General features: G+C 42.0%; 1 protein-coding gene across 3 annotated transcripts in view; it reads right to left on the reverse strand.

Annotated features, from left to right (window-relative positions):
- Window positions 1–20,039, reverse strand: part of FAM169A (family with sequence similarity 169 member A) — a 37,332-nt gene that overhangs the window by 3,142 nt on the left and 14,151 nt on the right. For all 3 annotated transcript variants that reach the window (XM_081881197.1, XM_081881195.1, XM_081881196.1), the window contains exons 3-12: window positions 13,447–13,584; window positions 12,642–12,741; window positions 10,526–10,611; window positions 9,567–9,738; window positions 7,744–7,923; window positions 5,310–5,438; window positions 5,058–5,167; window positions 3,190–3,244; window positions 1,687–1,819; window positions 483–645 (exon numbers count right to left, since the gene is read on the reverse strand). In XM_081881197.1, the coding sequence (XP_081737323.1) occupies window positions 483–645; window positions 1,687–1,819; window positions 3,190–3,244; window positions 5,058–5,167; window positions 5,310–5,438; window positions 7,744–7,923; window positions 9,567–9,738; window positions 10,526–10,611; window positions 12,642–12,741; window positions 13,447–13,581 (1,263 nt within the window). In that variant the 5' untranslated portion in view covers window positions 13,582–13,584. The remainder of the gene's footprint in view (window positions 1–482; window positions 646–1,686; window positions 1,820–3,189; window positions 3,245–5,057; window positions 5,168–5,309; window positions 5,439–7,743; window positions 7,924–9,566; window positions 9,739–10,525; window positions 10,612–12,641; window positions 12,742–13,446; window positions 13,585–20,039) is intronic.

Consider the following 20,039-nt stretch of genomic DNA (forward strand, 5'->3'; position numbering starts at 1 on the left):
TGGCCAGCATGACTAAGCAGTTTCTGGCAAACCAGAGCAGCGCACGGAAACGCTGTTTACCTTCCTGCCGGAGCGGTACCTATTTATCTACTTGCACTTTAACGTGCTTTCGAACTACTAGGTTGGCAGGAGCAGGGACCAAGCAACGGGAGCTCACCCCATCGCGGGGATTCGAACCGCCGACCTTCTGATCGGCAAGTCCTAGGATCTGTGGTTTAACCCATAGCGCCACCCGCATCCCTTACAAGTAAAGCTACCTTGCAACAAAGGCACATCCTTTCCAGAGTTTAGAATAATATATAAACTTGACACCATGAAGGGGTCATATGTACCCTAGTTTTTTCTAGATGCTTCTTCTGTCCAAGCAGAGAAGGCAATAGCAGGCAGAAGCCCATGACTTCCTCCTCTGTCATACTTGGCAGAAAAAGGAGTTAGTTAGTGCCTCAAACAGACAAATTGTTCTTAATATATTCAAATCACACCTCTTTATCATCTTGCTTCTCAGATGCAGGACACATCTGTGGTGCTTCTTGGGCTGGTTGTTTCTGGTTTTCAACTAACACCTCCTGCTCACTTTCAACCACATTTTCTTCCATCTCCATCACCTCTTCCGAACTTTCAGATACACGTGCATCAGGTTCTGGTCTGTGCAGCAACAAGAACAATGAATGTGAAATACTCAAGGTATATGTAATATTGAAATGCACACTTTTAATGTGAGGGACGCAGATGAAATTAGGCAGCGGATAATAAATCAGTATGACATACAGACAAACCCAACCAGTAACTTCATCCAACGAAACATTTTAAAAAATCAAGGAAGTATTTCATTTCAAATGACGCTTTATAGAAATCAATTTACTGCATTTGTTCCTATGAGCAGAAATTATTGATGCCAACTCCAGCCATGGATGAAGGAGCCTGATCCCGTGGCTTCTTCAGAGAATGAAAGGGGAATGGATCCAGTAGATCCAAGGCTGCCTCTCTCCTATGCTGCCCCCGAAACACCTGCTTTTGGGGCATAACACCAAGGGTGGTAGGCCAAGCATGTGGAGATTTATGCAGGTGAAATAATGGCTTCTACAGTGGAGATTCCCACCTTGCTAAATGAGCTCTTTTCTACTGCTCTTCTCCACTGGAAAACACCTCAACACAATCCTAACTCCCTCCAGCAAGCAGACCTTGCTCAGTGAGGCTACAACCCTATACACACTAAATTGGGTAAAGGCTCCATTCCTATTGAACACAACGAGACTTAATGTCAAGCAGTCATGTATAGGATTACATTTTCAGAATCCTAGATGGGTGAAAAATCAGAGTTAAAATTTTTATTTGGCATGCAGATTCTCTTTTAGTTCTGATAGGTTAATGATGAGGAATAAAAAATAAACATTAACAAGCCTTTCCTTGCAACAAATTTCCTTCGTTTGAAACTGTTTTTAATACTGTATTTTAAATTGTTGAAACTCTCCTGAGGATCTTATGGTGAAGGGCAAATAATCAACTGAATAAATAAATAGTATGAGTAGTAGTAGTAATAATAATAATAACAACAACAACAACAATCACATACCAAGATTTCAATCCATCTACAACTACCCAAGTATATATGCTATTCCTTTGCACAATTCAATACAAGAGAGACCCTACGTTTCTTATACAACACATATACACACATAAGTATACCTGCTTTCTGGTGTTTGAAAAACACTTATATCTTCATCTTCAACCATTTCAGGCTCTTGGAACCTTTTCCCCAACTTTGGACGTTTGAGATTATTGCCTCGTGATCGTGTAGAAAGCTGAGCAGCATTAAGTTCTGAGGGGAAGAAAAACCCCACACGCTCAGATCTGAATACAGGTAAATAATGTCACAAAGCTTGAACATGCCTAGAAACCCAGCCTGCGCTAACCTTGTGCTGGTGGCGCTAGAAATCAAGTATTTTACAGTTTTGTGTAGCCATCTAAAAATCAAGTGCTGGTTCCTAGGAATCTGAAGTGTATTTTCTTAGGCTTTTTGCTTTTTGGTACAGGCAGTGGCTCCTCCTTCAGTGACATCCACAGGAACAAAGATTTTACATATGCCTTTGCAGGTTCAGAGGGAAGCACCATAAAGAACTGCCCATTCTCCAAAGCAAATGCACTATCATCTGAGCATTCTTCAAATTAAGAATACCTTTACAGTGGTGCCCCACAAGACGAATGCCTCGCAAGACGAAAAACTCGCTAGACGAAAGGGTTTTCCATTTTTTGAGGTGCTTCGCAAGTCGAATTTCCCTATGGGCTTGCTTCGCAAGACGAAAACATCTTGCGAGTTTGCTTCCTTTTTCTTAAAGCCGTTAATACCCGGGGAATCCGCACTCCGCAAGACGAAAAAATCGCAAGATGAAGCAACTCGCGGAACAAATTAATTTCGTCTTACGAGGCACCACTGTACTCTGTGTAAGGACAGACTTGCTGATGATCAATTAAGCAAGGGCATTTGATCAGCAGCACCTATCTGCTGCTTAGCCCCTTAATTCCTATGGAAGCAGTAAGGGTGTACTTATAGTTTCTCCATTTTGGCTTGATTTCTGTTAAATAAATCATGAGACGGTGTAATATGTTATGTGCCGTTGTTCTCCTGAGGTTGTATTTACCCAGTTTGAAGACCTGCTAAGGAACAGAAGATTGTTATTATGTCCTTGTATGTAAAACCACAAAATTCAAAGAGGGTGAACTTTCTTTTTCCCGTGACTGTGCAAGTTCCACACTGTATTCGCCCCATAGCCTGTATTCGCCCCATAGGACGCACACAGATTTCCCCTTCATTTTTGGAGGGGGAAAAGTGCGTCCTATAGGGCGAAAAATACGGTATTCTGAATCTTGGTTCTTATTTAGCATGTACTCAACTCATTTGCATTTTGTGCTTTATACGATTAAAAAAAACTTAGGAATACACAAGTTACTAAGTGCTTTACTTAATTTCCCTCCTCCCCCACCACCCAGGGCTCCATTAAAGTAAGATAAAATGTGCCAATTTTTTCCATGCATGGTTTTTGACTTCTTAAAAAAGAAATCTCTCTTTGGTATTGCATCACTGAAATGCAGAGGCATTAGTTGAAGAACACAAAGCTTAGGTGGTGATGGAGCATATTGTGGACTACAAGAATGTTCTAACAGAAATCATGCAAGCTAGACTTCTTTTACCTTCAGATGTGCCTTCAAATACTTCTAAGCCATCTTTGTTTTTATGAGCATCAGCCTGGAAGAGAGAAACAACAAACTTAAAAATAAATAAATGACACACTACTGAAGATCCTTATGACATTATTGGCACATTTTCTTGCATTCGTATTATTATTCAATTATACACACCATCTGGATTTTGACAAAAGTTAATTTAATTCCCTTTGTTGTCTGCGTCAAATACTTAGGATACACGAGAGGTATTACCTTACCCTTTTCATATGTACCACTCTGAAAAACGCAAGCTGTGCCAGCTGCTTCCTTCTTTTCACAGGCAAGCTTATGAAAGGGAGTCATAGTTTCCCCTCCATCACCTACCTAAGGCAAAGCCTTCACCCAATTCACCTCTGCCCAGGTGGCTGCTCTGTGGCAACAGCCAAACGTCCCTGAAGAGTCTGTGTGTGCCAGGACTGCCTGAACTCTGGGTTCTGCCAGAGACACTTTCTGGCAAACTTCATGGCACCCACAAGCCCCCTTTTTCTCAGTCTCTATCCTAATCTCATTTCTGTTCATTGTTCCACTTCCACATCCCTCGCCCCGTATTTCTTTTCCTGATCCTTTAGAAACTGCTGCTCCCTCACCGCCCCCCAGTCTCTATGCCTTACATCGTAATTAAGCTGAAGTATGTGTATTTTATATAATCCCATTCTTTCCCGTACGTTCCCATCCCTCCAATTATTTCCCTTTCTCCAGGTCTATTTTAGACCATAAGCCCTTGTTCTTTGTGAAGTGCTGCTTGTCTAGCAGCACCTTGAGGTGGTTTGACTAAGTATGTGCCATCTAGATAGGTTAGATTGGACCTTGGGGCAACAGCCCTCTGCAGACTCTTGGGCTGTGGAATTGTTTAGGGGAAGTTGTTGCTATTATTGATGTTTATTTTTTGTATCTTTGTTTTCGATCTTATTATGATGTATGCAGAAATTGTTTAATTTGGTTGTGTACTTTCTGATGTTTTGGTTTATGACTACTCTTATTATGTTTGAAATTATGTATTTTTTCCATGTTGTAAGCTGCATTGAGCATGGTTTGAACTATGAGAAGGCAATATACAAATCAAGTTATGTATGTATGTACAGTCGTACCTTGGAAGCTGAATGCCTTGGCACTTGTACGTTCTGATTCCCGAATGCCTCAAATCCAGAAGTGAGTGTTCCAGTTTGCGAACGTTCTTTGCATGTCAAATGTCCGGCACAGCTTCCAATTACCTGCAGGAGCTTCCTGCAGGCAATCAGAAGCCGCACCTTGGTTTCCAAACATTTTGGAAATCGAACAGACTTCCAGAACAGATTCCATTTGACTTCCAAGGTACGACTGTATGTCTATGTGTATGTTTAAAGTCTTTTACCTAGCCAGTCAGTTTAAGGATTACTTTTTTCTATTTTTAATGGTTCTGTGTTTTGTTATACACAACCAAACATAGAACCATTAAAAACAGAACAAAGTAATCCTTAAACTGACTGGGTAGGTAAAAGGCTTTAAACATACACATGTTGCTGAACAACATCACATGAATGACAATGTTTTATGAGGGGGCAAAAATGTAAAAAGTCTGTCACACGCTTACACATGCAGCACCTGTTACCTCTAAGAACAGCTTAAGCACTTCACATATCCTTTCCAAACATTAATTTTTAATTATAGAAGAAGAATATCACCAAATGTAGTTGAAGTAAATTTGGGAGAAGGGGCAGAGCACCCAACCCGAAGCAAACTTGCTTTTTAGTGTTCCCTGATGTTTCTTCCCACTTCAATAAAACTGCTCAGAAGTTAAAAATAAAGGGGACACACATGTTCCAAACTAAAACAGAGAAAACAGCTTGTGTACCTACACTTAACTGTGTTTCCCTGGGCTCAGATGCCTGCTCACTTGTGGTGTTCATGGCAGTCTGCAGAAAACTTTCATCAGCCTGGGAACCACTGTTTTCTTTCTGTGAGCCTTCTGTTCTTGGAAAAATTCAGAAAAAGAATATGCAAACAGCAATTTAAAACAGCCTCTCTTCAAGGTCCACATCAGCAACCGTGTATTTTTCAGCACCTCATCCCCTCTGCTCCCCAGCCATGCTTACACCATGCCATCATACCTATGCATTTGAAACTTTCTCTCTGCAAGATGCTAGCTACAGTTTTCCGCTGGTGAATGTTGCCAGTGCCTTCAATTTCCCACAGAAGGTCATGATCCCCTGGATACCGTTCAAAGTACTTCTGGCAAGCTGGGGAAAATATTAACAAAATGGGTTCAGTACTTGCATAATTCCTTTACAAAATACTTTTCCTCCTCACCATGATGACAAACTTATTTTAAAGACTTCTCCAAGGAAGTGTCAGCTCTGTCACAGACAGTATAATTGCCCTACATAAGAATATTTTGAATTTTTTAAATATATATATATATATATATATATATATATATATATATATTACTATTTGCAACACCACACCAGCTGTCTTGTGTAAATAAGCACAATTAGTTTTCCAATAAGCATTTAGCAGCCTATATCTGTAAATCATCTGTGTTATTTGCTTTCATGAACAGCTAAGGCGGCACCTTTTAACTAATGAATGTTTTGGAAAGTTGTTTGTTCACTATACATTTGGATATCTCTTAACTTATCGTAACTAAACTTTGCATGACAGTACCTGGTCTCAAGGAGTTAGTTTCTCACTAGGATTGGATAAAACTGGATGCTATGCAGAATCAAGATGGTGGTCTGAACCTTTTAAAACTACATTGATTTTAACCCAATTTTGCATGATAGTTCCTGGTATCAAGGAGCAGGTTTTCATCTATGTTTGGATACAATTGGATGTCGTTTTGAAACAAGGTGGCAGATGGGACCTTTCAAAACTACAGATTTTAACCACCAATTTCAAAACTGCAGATTTTTGTTTGCCTTTTAGAATGCCCAAGCAATACAGGGTACAAGGCTGTTAGCACTATATACCGTATTGGCCTGAATATAAGCCTCACTTTCCCCCCCACCCCCAGTATGCAGCCAGGAGCAGCAAGGAAGGGAGTGGCTTCTATTAGGGTATTTTTTCTTTCCCCCCCCCTCCCATTTTAAAGGTGTGGCTTATATTTGGGTGTGGCTTATATTCAGGCCAATATGGTAACTGAAAGCAATGTTAAAGTAACAGGAGCTTCAGCATCTATGAAATGCCACCAGTTTAAATAACTTTTGGGAACCTGAACCTGGGGAGCAGTAAGCATATCTGCAATTCTTTCTCTTCTATTGCCACACCCAAGGGATTTCAGACCCTAAACTTTCAGGACAGCTCTTCGTGGCAGAGTGCATGTCTTATCTTAATTGTCTGGTCAGGTCTTTGAAGTATGCAAAAGGATACAGCCAAGTCTAATTCAAGTAAAGCCAACAGGAATGCAAAAGATCCGATCCAGTAACTGAGGTATGAAACACTTAAAAACCTATCTTCATAGCAACTCCCCAAGTTGAGTGCAGACACCATTTTGAGGCATGTGCCCGATTCTGATGTATACTTGATTCCCATGCTGTTTGAAAGTTATGAGCAGAGAAATTATATGAGGACCAAAGCCAATATTCCCATTCAGTATTTCTATAGGTCAAACTAGCCACTGGGACTCAAAAATGTAGAACCCACAGTATTGACTGCAGAAGGAAATGGGGTGTTTGATGGCTGTAGCTGGTTCAAGGAAGGGAGGGAACATTCAGTACAAGGATGGAGAACTTGTGGCCTTTCTGTTGTTGCTGGACTAGACATGCTGGCTTGGGCTGATGGAAGCTGGGTTTTCAACATCACCTGGAGGGCCACGGGCTTCCCAATCATGATACAGAATATATTTCATTTGTCTAAGAGAACTGCTGTATCTTGGGCTTTTCTCTCTTCTTCCTTGTCTGTGTACTTCATGCTTTCTTCCCACCACAGGCACCAACTCTAAGGGGCCCAGGTCTCTTGGGCACAACACACAGTTCCAAACTGGGCCAATTGGGATGCCTCTGACGATATAGTCAGCCAATTTGGCATGACTGTTCCCAAGATGGGAGGCGCAGGTTTTGTCCTAGAGAGCCAGTGTGGTGTAGTGGTTAAGAGCGATAGACTCGTAATCTGGGGAACCTCCACTTGCAGCTGCTGGGTGACCTTGGGCTAGTCACACTTCTCTGAAGTCTCTCCCCCACTCACCCCACAGAGTGTTTGTTGTAGGGGAGGAAGGGAAAGGAGAATGTTAACTACTTTGAGACTCCTTAGGGTAGTGATAAAGCGGGATATCAAATCCAAACTCCTCTTCTTCTTCTTCTTCTTCCTATGTTCATAAACCTTCTGGCACCATTTTGAATCAAGATGTTGGTGGGAACCATTTCAAACAGTGCTGATTTGGACACCTCTGAAGATACTACCGCCCAATTTGGCACTGTGGTTCCTGAGATCAAGGAGGTTTCTTTCTCTGTTTGGATGGACCTTTAAGCAGAACCCTAGAAACTAAAAAAATACATTATCCATATCAGTGTGGTTTGATGCAATGAGACGAATGGAAGGGCTTACCAACAAGCATGAAAGAGGTGAGTGGGAACCGCAGGCCAAGAGCATCTTCTGTGAAAGAATCCACGAAATCTTCCAGCATCAGGAGCCCAAAATCTTTCCCTCGATGTTTCTTCCTCACAAACATTGTATCAAGGACCGGAAGCTGGTAGCTCTGGGTCAGAAAGGCACCACATATGCTTCCTGCAATCATAACAGCAGCTCTGATTGGCATTCGTTCTGTTGCTGTGTCCAAGGTGTTCTTCAAAGACAACTAAGCAACCCTTTCTATCTGTCCTGCATGCATTTCTGTAACATCCCTAAAATCATTATCTGGGCAACTTATGATCTTAGCAACTTATGGTATATTTTTGGTTATGCACCTCAAAAATGTTCTATTTTCTTTTTGCACCTTCTTCTCTAAACCCCACCCCACAAAAAAGAAAAATCTTCCCTGCTGCCTAGGCATATAACTTCTACTTTGATCAGCTCATTACTTTTCTTTTGCCCTTTGGGTTCAAGTTGTATCTAAAACATTGCTGTTGGTAAAAGGTAAAGGTAAAGGACCCCTGGACAGTTAAGTCCAGTCAAAGGCAACTATGGGGTTGCGGTGCTCATCTCGCTTTCAGGCTGAAGGATCTGGCGTTTGTCCACAGACAGCTTTCCGGGTCATGTGGCCAGCATAACTAAACCGCTTTTGGCACAACGGGACACCATGATGGAAGCCAGAGCACAGGGAAACGGCGTTTACTTTCCAGCCATAGCGGTACCTATTTATCTACTTGCACTGGCGTGCTTTCAAACTGCTAGGTAGGGAGGAGCCGGGACAGAGCAACAGGAGCTCAACCCAATGTGTGGATTCGAACTGCCAATCTTCTGATCGGCAAGCCCAAGAGGCCCAATGGTTTAGACCGCAGCGCCATCACTGTGATTGCTGCTAGTCCTACATTAACACTGGCAAGTATCAACTTTTTACCTTTCTGTTCTTACCCCATTACTCTTGATTCTGGCAGTGCCAGGCTAACATAACAAACCTGGGATGCAATTAGGGGTGGCAAGGTTGGACAAACAGTATTCAATGTAACTTACTGCAGAACCTTATCCTGACTACTCCTAGTCTCAGGTGATGGCGAGGGGGCATACTTGGGCATGCCAACTTATTTGGATGATTTTATAGCAATCACTTTCCTACCCACCAAGAGGAACAATTTAAAAACAACAACAGGCTACAAATCCCTGAGACCAAGTGTAAACTTCAAATATACTTTGAAATAGTGTATTCCGTTCACAAAGGTCAAAGTATCAACAGGAACAAACACACGAAAAGACTGCCATCTGCTTACTGCTTTCCCCTAAGATGCGGTTAGCTACAGCAGGCTGGAAACCCATCTGCCCAAGTATCAAGTTTCCAACAGACATCAAGGCTATATAACATAATCCATTCGGACCCCCTAATACAGCAAGTGCAATTAGTTTCGCAGACATCCATTGTAGGCTTGTTTGTGGAATTAGATTGGCATTTGATGTTAAAATAAGTATTTTTTTTATACTGTTATGTTTTTTAAATGAACTTTATTGTCCTTTCAGTGTCCAGCAAAGCCATCATTATTTTCCCAAGTTTAATAGATGCCATTTTAATTCTGCTTTCTATTTTATGCTGCTTTTATAATGTTATGGTTTTCAGTTTGTGCATGGCCTCCATTGCCACTACCACTTATCACCCTGAACGTAAAAATGCAAGAGAACTACAAGCATGGTTCTCAAACAATGTAAAACTATGGACTTTGTTTCTCTCTGCCTTGCATTAAAAGGCATTTTGTGATTTTATTTTAAAAGGGAAATCTTACCTGGAAGCTTAACAGAATAAAAACCAATTGCCTCTCCTTTCTTCCATAGTATTTTCGCATAATCATGGCTACCATGACAGAGGAATGGGCATTCATTTTTCTCCATTTCTTGCTTGCGATAAATTAATCTATTTAGCACATAGAGGACCACTCTCTCTCCAATGGAGTTCACCTATAGTAAACACATAGAAAGAATATGACTATGATTGAAGAAGAAAAAAATATTGTTCCAAAAAGGCCATGTGGCTAAATTTTGCTGAAATCCACATCCCTACTTTCAAGGTAGCAAAGAGGGGTAGATTAATTTTTTTATAAAAATATGTTTGGGTTTTGTGGTTATGACACACTACTGTTATTCCGTTTGTTTTTATCTTCATTTGTAAACTAACTCGAGAGAACTGTAATACTTTAGATAATATAAACATAATACATACACCATAAAGCCAGGAATTAAGATGAACACCTGATGATAGGGCAGACCCACATTATAGTGTTAATTTATTTGTCAGTTGTTAAATTTGTATCCTACCTTTCCAACAAAACAGTGCTCATAGTTCAGCTATTGTCACTTTTTTCATGAGACTATGGGACCTGGAGGTCCGGGGAGAGGGCTGCTGATTACGTGAGGCAGCCTGACTCCTCACTCAAAAATATTATCTGTCAAGATTTGCTGAGGAAAAAGCTGTTATCAGCAGAGCCATCTTAAATTTGTAGTGTATACATGCTTTTAAAAAAAAGTCAGCTTCCTGCGACACATACAAGACACTTGCGCCACAACCCAAAAACATAATCAGAATTATAGAAAGCACTGCCTGCACATCTGTGTGCATGGACACACACCAATTCTGTTCCAAGTAAATATGAATTAGACACTCTGAATACATTACGCAGTATCTCTGTTTGGATTAGATGGCTCCTCAGATTACAGACACACTTAACAGAACAAAAGCTTTACTTACCTGCAAAAGTCCTTCTCTGGAAGGATCAGATGTTCTCACAATATCATCAACAGGCCACCACTGATCAGCAAGGAAAAGGGCAACAGCTTGAATGAGAAAAGAGAAATATGAAGCTAGGACAATGGTGGCGATGGTCTTAATTATGTTGAGTAAGTGTGAAGTTGCATAAAAGTAGGTATAACAATGCTACTACAGTAGTTGTTTTTTAATCTACACCTGTTAGTTGTAATTTATCTCTAAGAAGTTTCCAAAAATTAAAACGGTCGCCAAAGAACAGTTTAAAACAGGTATTTTAAAATATTCAAATCTGGTTAAAATCAACTGTAGCTTAAAAAAACCAAAAACATAAAACACATGTAACTTTTGTATGTCTGGAGAGACTTGCTTAACCAAAAATATTCTAAGCAAGTGCTAGAATGAGTGTAGTGAAGGTGTCAGTATTTTCCACTGCCGCTATTGCAGAGGGTCACGTGATGGGTGCCAGCAGAAATCAAGCTGACAAACTTCCATTCTTTGCTCTCTGTCCAGCTAGAGAGGATGTGTGAGGAGCTCACACAAAATGCCATGTTTCTTTTGTTTCTTTTGCTGTAAATAATAAAATACTTGATGCCACAATTCCTACACAATTTTGCTTTCACTGACTCTGCTAATACGCTTTATATCGTGCCCATGTATTTTGGATGCGTGCCGATGTTTTCTATGGGACTCCAGCAAGAGGCACCTGCCGGATGTCACCTTTGGGAGTTCCTAAGTGTATATGGGGGGGGGGGTCACACAAAAAGATAAATTTCTTGTGTGGAACAAGTATTCTGTCGCATCTGTAATCGTCCTGCGAACCAAAGATGTCAAGGCTGCATATATGGGGTAGGTCAATCTTCCAAATAGACTGGTCCCAAACTGCTACTTTAATAGAGGATGTATTTGGGAGGAGTGACGAGCCAACTTCTGCATCAGCTCTGACAGGCTTATGCCAGCCAGAGCAGAAGTGGGGGCTGGGTCTTCCTTTTGACAATGCCAGATCCTGGCTGCTGTAGCTGAGGGATTGGACCTCTTGGGGGATTGGAATCCAAAGATGCCAAAGCTCTATCTCCATCCTGTTGTTTTGTGAGTCTTCTTGCTTGCTACTGCTAGCAGTAGCTTTCTACCAGCTGGTCCAGCTCCCCTTCAAGCAGCGGTCCTCTCTGCAGGTGGATAGGTACCTATGTACCTAATCCTTGACCTCCTCCAAATTAGGAGCATTGGGATTGCACTCTAAGGGTTATTTTTATTCACAGTGAACACTTGTTCAACACATTATGTTTCAGTCCTCGTCACTTATTAAGCCTGAGCCAAAAGGGTTCAGCAGGAGGGGCAGTGTGGGGAGAAGAGAAGCTAGCTGGCCCTTACAGTAGCGTTGACGGACACAGGCCCTACTTCAAGCTGCAACAACAAACCATGGCCAGTTATGAGGACAAGCCAGATTGCTACCTCTTTGCTTCGGTGTGCAAGGAAAAGAAGTTCAAAGCTCCTTTTCTTGGCTTGCTCTTAAGGGCAGTTTCCTGTTCTGTCCGAACTTGGAAAACTGTGGGTTGGGTGAAAAAGGTACACCATGGTTTGAAACAACCAGGAACAGAAACTTTAAACCTCTTCTGTTCTTTTTTGGTGGAGAGGGAACGCATGACATCAAGGCTCATGCTTGTAACATCCAACCACGGTTCGTTGTTACATCTGAACCCCAGGCTCTTTGCTTCCATTCAGTAATGGCAAACTGCTCCTGCTTCCAAAATAACAGTGAAGGGGGCATAGCAGCACTATTCCATCCAACAGCTAGGGGTGTTCTCTGAGATAACCTCCTTAGGTTGTATAATCTGTCAGTGCCCACAAGGCAACACTGACGGGCAGGTCGCAGGTCTTTCCTACAGACCAAGCATTACACAGCTGGAGCTGGAGCAAGCTGAATATTTGCCTAGCCAGCTGCTCTGCACCCTGGCTTCAGTACCAACTAAAGTTATTATGGTTCTGAAATGCACAATTACAGAGAGATTCAGGAGCAAGGACAAGAAATAAGTAAGCATAGTAAAAATAAAAAGACTCAGAGCAGAACACTACAATACTGAAACAAAAATTTAAGTGAAACCTGTGAGCGAATCCTCTGGCGCAAACAAAGCAAGGACTTTGTGCCTTTCCTCTCCGCCATAAAGGGGGACGAAGCCTATTGTGGATAGACGAATTGGGATCTGGGGAGTGGGGGCAGGAAGGAGAAGAAAAACATTACCATCTTTTCATGTTCTTCTTCTGCTGTAAAACTGTTAGCACAGTCACACATTAAAATATGCTACAGAAGAGACAATAAACTCATTTGTTCTGCTGCAGTCGTCAAAGGTTTTTTTTAAAGAAAGAACCCAACCAGACACGGTCTTTCCCTCTGCTTTGCTGCGTATCAATTTACCAAGGACATGCCAGGATCCAAGAATGAAAGATTTAGCTGTGGCATTAAATTACAAAGAGAAAAGCAAAACAAAAAGTTGGAAGTTGTGAGTGATGGATGGGGGTGTCCATCTACTTGATTCTCATATGACATTGGTCTTTTTTAAAAAACAAACAGACTGGGCCCTCAGTGCCTCCAAAATAGCCTTTCTCAACCTTCGGTCCCAAGGTGTTGTTGGACTATAAATCCCATCATCCCTAGATCCAGCAGGACCAGTGGTCAGGGATGCTGGGTGTTGAGGTCCAACAACATCTGGGGACCAAAAGCTGGGAAAGGCTGATCCAGAACACACAATGTCTGTGACACAGGCCATATATACCCCATCTGACAAATACTGGGAGAGTAAAAGGCTCTGAGTAACAGAGTATTGAAAGCCATTATAAATGTACAGCTAAAGTCCACTGTTAACAGACATATAAAACACCAAGATGCCAAGCTAATTCTCAAATCTTACTTTGATGTTACTGGCAAGAGACAGGAACTCTGGGTTTTCTGGATCCCCACACCTGAGATCAGACATATAATCTTCTCCGGAACTTTCCAGGTCTTCATGACTGTAGTTTTCCAGTAAGTCCACAGGGAAGGCCATCCCCTTGAAACAGAGGACATGTTTTATTGCTATTGCAGGCAGACAACTAAATCACAAGAATCCAACTTTTATTTGATTTCAACTCTAAGGCCACAAAATTTAGGAGAGGACCTCAATTATATCCCAATCTAGTCCAGCAAATACAAGCACACCTACTCACATATATATGAACTGCAAAAATTTTTGTGACATTATTTTTCCTTTCAATATTTTGTGCCTCATGTTCCACCATGGACAAACATGCTGGCTGCAATCAGGCTACTTAGGCTTTCAAAAAGCATTTTATGAAGTCCCTAACCAGCAGTGATTAGTATTTAACACTAATCACTGTATTTACTAGTAAACTCAACAGAGGGAAGATTTGTTTACATTTTTATATCCGGAGCTCATGGCAATTAAAACTAATGAAATTAACACAAATATGATAAGAGGATGTGCACTGATTGCTTCCTTTTGTTTAACCAGCAACCAGGCAGCAAGAGTAAATACAGCCTCACAATGGAGAAAAGTAAGAAGCGAAGTCTCCCAATGATCTGTACTGGGACTGTTGTCATTCAATTTCCTCATAATTAAGTCAAAGTAAGCAGGTGGCGCTGTGGGTTAAACCACAGAGCCTAGGACTTGCCGATCAGAAGGTCGGCAGTTCGAATCCCTATGACGGGGTGAGCTCCCATTGCTCGGTCCCTGCTCCTGCCAACCTAGCAGTTCGAAAGCACACAGTGCAAGTAGATAAATAGGTACTGCTCCGGCGGGAAGGTAAACGGCGTTTCCGTGCGCTGCTCTGGTTCGCCAGAAGTGGCTAGTCATGCTGGCCACATGACCCAGAAGCTGTACGCCGGCTCCCTCAGCCAATAAAGCGAGATGAGTGCCGCAACCCCAGAGTCGGCCACAACTGGACCTAATGGTCAGGGGTCCCTTTACCCTTTACTTTTTTAGGCGCCCAAATTTGTGGAGGACTCCGAATAATCCAGGATGGTGAAAATCCAAGCAAACTGCAAAGACCTTCAAATAAGGACCTCTCCAAACAGAGCAGACAGGCAACCACAAGGCAAATGAGATTCAAAGGATGCATACTGAGATAAGGTGGAACTGCTCAACACCTACTTTGCCTCTATCTTCACCCAAAAGGAAAGCAGTGCCTAAAGCTAGTGGTAAGAGAATAAATGATGCGGGGAGGGGAGGGAGCTGCAGCCCAAGGCAGGAAGAGAGGTGGTAAGGAAACACCTAGCTACTTTAAATAAATTCAAATCTCCAAGCCTTGATGAGAAGCACTGTGAGGTTCCTGATTAGCAGTGGGTTAGATTAGATGACCCTCAGGGTACCTTCTAACTCTACAATTCCATGATTTTATACTGGGGCGGGGAAATAAAAACGCTATCCTCACACATGTACTGACGAGATTTGCAGTTCACTGTTACTATATCCGCTCAAGTGAAACAGCTCAGCAGAACAATTCTTTTGTCATTTCTCAAAGCTGGCTGAATTTATGCAGCTCCCCAAAATGAAATAGTTATAGGAATTCCAAGGTCTCAAATATAGAATGTTGATAATTGCACAAGGTAAACACACATACGTAAGTATATAAAGCACATGTCTAAAATAGTATAGGAGAGCAATCCAAAAGCCATCTTGGCTCTCCTAAAGACACGTAAGTATTTCCTCTGCCTCCTTAATCCCCCTTGCCTGAGAACACGGAGGCAGAAGGGATTTCCCTCCTAGATCTATGAACCTCCTTTGTATTAATTGTCATCGTTTGCCCAGATGCTCTGCATTGAGGGATGTCTGACCTGCATTCTGGTTGTCTTATCAAATGCTGGTGTTTTGTGTAAACTGGCTGGAACTATGTAAGACTTGCTAAATCTTCAGGAATATCACACCTTGGCCTGCCTGAGCCACAGTAACCCCACCTTATGTGAGATGTAATTTCTGACTCTTCGTAGAGGGGGTGTCCTTTTTCTCCACACCAAAATGCAAACCCTTAAAAGGGATGTTTCTTCGCGGTTCTGGGTCTCTCCTGCCTCCTTGCTAGGAGGGGAGGGAACTCAGTTGCAACAGAAAAATAAAAGATCTGCCTTGCTTTCACTGCCACCATCTATTCATCTCTGACCCATCATGGATTTAGGGGACTCTGTCCCTTGGGGAGTAGGGCAGCAAAAGCCAACCACCCCTATTTTTCTGTATCAAAAGCAAGGAGGAATAAAACCTTAGCAAAAGTCTGCAAACGATACGCCATAGACAACTTGTAATATCCTGTTATCCTGATAGCTCACTCCCACACATGGTACACTTAGGCAGGGGGAATTGTTATTATGGTTAACACAGTGCCTACACCTAGTACAGCTGTAATTTTGATATTTCATTGATAATGTAAGCTACACAAAGAACATTTTTAGGCAGCATATATGCCCTTGCTTACAGTGCATAGTGTGCGTATACGCTTATTATGGACAAATGGTTCACACAAAGTTTTGACGGATACCAGAAGCTACTTCTCCCAACTCCAGCTGAAGGCAGAAACTACAATGGCAGCTTTGCATTTAGGAAAATGACACGGCTGCTAAGGATGACCCAAATCCTATGTAGGCCCATTTCCATAAAAAGACAATTAAGGTAGGATTAAGGAGGAAATCGTTTGCATCACGTAGCACCTGGAACTAGTGATGGTATGAAGCCTGGGAGGCAGATTAACAGCTTCATGACATTTTATTCGTAACATCCTGCCCTTCTTCCAAAGAGAATAGAGCAGCTAAAGGAATGGTGCCCAAACAGTCTGGCTGCTTGCAGTGTTAAGACCTGCTCAGTTTTAGTAGTGTAACTCGGTCATGTATTTTCAAAACTGTACTCTAAACCTAAACACTCAAGGCTGAAGTTCACTAGAGTGGAACAGCGCAGCTGAAGAACGGGAAGCAAATGAAAATCACTCTGCACTGTATACAGCCAAACTAAAGGACATCCAATAAAAAAAGTGGGAGAGGGTAAGAACCAGCGTGTTACAGTGGAAGTTTCCATCAGGCTTACGCAACAGTGAAATATGTGAACCACCTGCCCCATCAAAAACCCTCTAGGTCATCATCATTCCTGACATTTTTAGAATAAAGCAGAACTGAAGCAGAAAATGAGCAGCAGCAACTGCTTAACTGCTGCACTCTGGCTTCATTTTCAATTACGGAAACATTCCAGGAGAAGAAAAATTTTGTGCTTCATTTGTGTGTTTGTAATGAACCAGAAGAATTGATGCTTTTGAATTATGGTGCTGGAGGAGACTCTTGAGAGTCCCATGGACTGCAAGAAGATCAAACCTCTCCATTCTTAAGGAAATCAGCCCTGAGTGCTCACTGGAAGGACAGATCCTGAAGCTGAGGCTCCAATACTTTGGCCACCTCATGAGAAGAGAAGACTCCCTGGAGAAGACCCTGATGTTGGGAAAGATGGAGGGCACAAGGAGAAGGGGGCGACAGAGGACGAGATGGTTGGATAGTGTTTTCGAGGTTACCAGCATGAGTCTGACCAAACTGTGGGAGGCAGTGGAGGACAGGAGTGCCTGGCGTTCTCTGGTCCATGGGGTCACGAAGAGTCGGACACGACTAAACGACTAAACAACAACAACAAAATGAACCAGAAGTTTGCATTTGCATTTCAGGAACACAAGTCAATAGTTCTTCCTCAGCTTCTGCTTCCTTCACAGAACCAGAAAATCCAAATGAATTCCTGTCATATATTTCATTCCAATACCTAGTGTAAAAAATGGTTAAGTTCTCTCATTTCAATCTTTCACAATTCTCAGGTCAAATACACTGGCTTTGCTTCCAGGATTTGGTGAGACAAACAAGACTGACCAGACAACACACACCCCTTTCTAGGAAAGGTGTTTCATTGTCACGATCATCAATAATCTTAATAGGTACTGTTTTACCTTAAACAGGGCATAGGGTTTTTCCATTCCTGAACACTATCCATTACAAAAGTGAACTCACTGCAATAAACAAATTTCATCTGTGACTTTTATGCCTGTTTGTAAATATACCAAGGACTTCTGAAAGTAAAAGTGTAAGTCTGCATTCAAAAGCTGACATCTGGTCCATACTGATGCGTATCTGTCACTGCTTAGCTTTCTTTTGAAGTTACATAATAAGCCTTTAAAATATGGAGAATATTAAAATTAGCGCTCTCTCATTCTCTCTGATAGGAGAGAAGAAATGCCATGGTGCATCTGTAACAGTGAAACCAGATGCCTTCATCTTCCCCAGCTGCAATAAAACATGTCTCTTTAGTACTGGCCTCTACAGCCACAGCAGGCTCTGTAAGTCTCCTAACGATTTGACTTTACCCCCAATGGTGCATTCTTCCATTGTCTCTTGAGACAGATGGATGCCAACAATGATCCATGATAGATGATAGCTAGACAGCTAGATGGATGGATGGATGGATGGATGGATGGATGGAGATAGATGATAGATGATAGATGATAGATGATAGATGATAGATGATAGATGATAGATGATAGATGATAGAGATGATAGATAGATAGATAGATAGATAGATAGATAGATAGATAGATGATAGATAGATAGATAGATAGATAGATAGATAGACAGACAGACAGACAGACAGATGAGCCAGACAGAAGCAGCTGGAAAGCATCTTGCATCATTTCTGACAACTGAGGACAGCCCAGATTCCTCCTACAACACCCAGATAGCTGCTTCTCCTTCCTCTTGCTTTAAAACCTCTTTGCATTGCATGACAGTAAAACTGTCAGATCAAATCCTCGTCATGAGCTCGGGGTTGTGCTCTGTTCATGAGATAACTACCCGATCGGTCAGTGAATATTCTGGCTGCCTGAACAAACGCGATGTAGCCTTAAGCAACACAAATTGTCGCGGCCATTCATGCAGAACGGAAATTTGAAAAGGGAAGAGACAATAATTCCAATAAATCCCAAACACAACCCATTATTTAATTAGGAGTACGGCGCTTTTGTATGAAACAAGCAGGCACTCTCATTTTTATCACACCGTTAAGAGGGGAGAGAGAGACGCCACCGTGCGCGCTTACATAACAGCATTAAAAGGTTCTTTGTGCTAAGACCCCAAAGTCGTGCCTGCTTTCACTGTAATAGCTACAGACCTTCCACACACTCCGTGGCCGTGCAAAGTGACTACGCTACAAGCAGCACGTCCTTCGCTAACAGAATGTGCCATTGTTGTGGCTTCTTAGACTGAATTTAATGCAGCACAAAATAAGCAAGTATGGGCACCCTGATTCACTCCAGCATTTTCAATGTCAATATGGCTGATTACAGGAATATCCTGTAATACAATGATGAGCTATACAATGATGAGCTAAAGGGATTTACCTAGGGGAAAAACCAGGGCTGTGGCTGAACAAGAGGGGGAAAGGGCAGAATGTGACAAGCACAGAATTCAGCTTTGTGGGACACAAGGCTAGCCCATAAGGCTGCAACGTCTGTATGAGTAATAATAACTGCTGAAGTCTGAGAGCAGAGAGGCGCTGAATAACATTTGTTCGGGTTGGGAGATTCAAGTATCCTTTCCACTTCTGTGACAATTGTGCAAGACAGCAGCAATCGCAGAACAGTTTGCAAAAGTAAGAAATTGTGCAAACATGATCCATAATTTGCCGAACAGGCTGCAGATTCCAGCTCATCTTAGCTTAAATTTTTAATTTTAAGTGCATTATATTAATTGCCACAAAATCTTTTTTTTAAAAAAACTGTGAACGCAGTTCAACAAGCGCATCTCACAGGCAGCCCATTAATGACCCAACTGCTGTCACTGAAAATAAATGGGAGTTGCCTGGTCATTTATGTTACTCCTACTGCATTTCAGTATCACATGAGAAAATGAAAGAAATATAATAAATACAGCATGTTCAAAGACTGCTCAGCCTAGAAAAGTGGTTTTCCAGCTGTGTTTGGAGGAACTTTGGGGTACCTCACTGGCACAGTCAATAACGGAAGACAGGCACTACTATCCGTCTTCCACTGAAGCATGCAGCTGCCAGGAAGTCTTGGGAATGTGTACATTCTAGGCAACTAAGTCAATAACTTGTCCAGTATAGTTAACTCTCTTCAAAGCTCCGAATGGTCTCAGAACAGGGCAGGTTCTCAAGCTGCATGATGCAGCAACTTTGCTAAAGCTAAGCAGGGCAAGAGACAGCCTGGCAGCCCCTATGAATCCCGTCTTGAGTTCCATCATACCAGAAAACCAGGGTGTAAACATAGTAAATAAACACTTTGCCCTCGGACAGCTCCATCAGCAGAGTATGAGACTCTTAATCTCAGAGTTGTGGTTTGAGCAAAAGGGAGTTGGACTAGATGATCCTCAGGGTCCCTTCCAACTCAACAGTTCTGGGATTCTATGATAAACATATATGGGTGTGGGATTTGTAGTACAATATACCGTATTTTTTGCTCTATAGGACGCACCGGACCATAG

Source organism: Podarcis erhardii, assembly GCF_964252035.2.
Source record: "Podarcis erhardii genome assembly, chromosome: 11".
Lineage (NCBI taxonomy): Eukaryota > Metazoa > Chordata > Lepidosauria > Squamata > Lacertidae > Podarcis > Podarcis erhardii.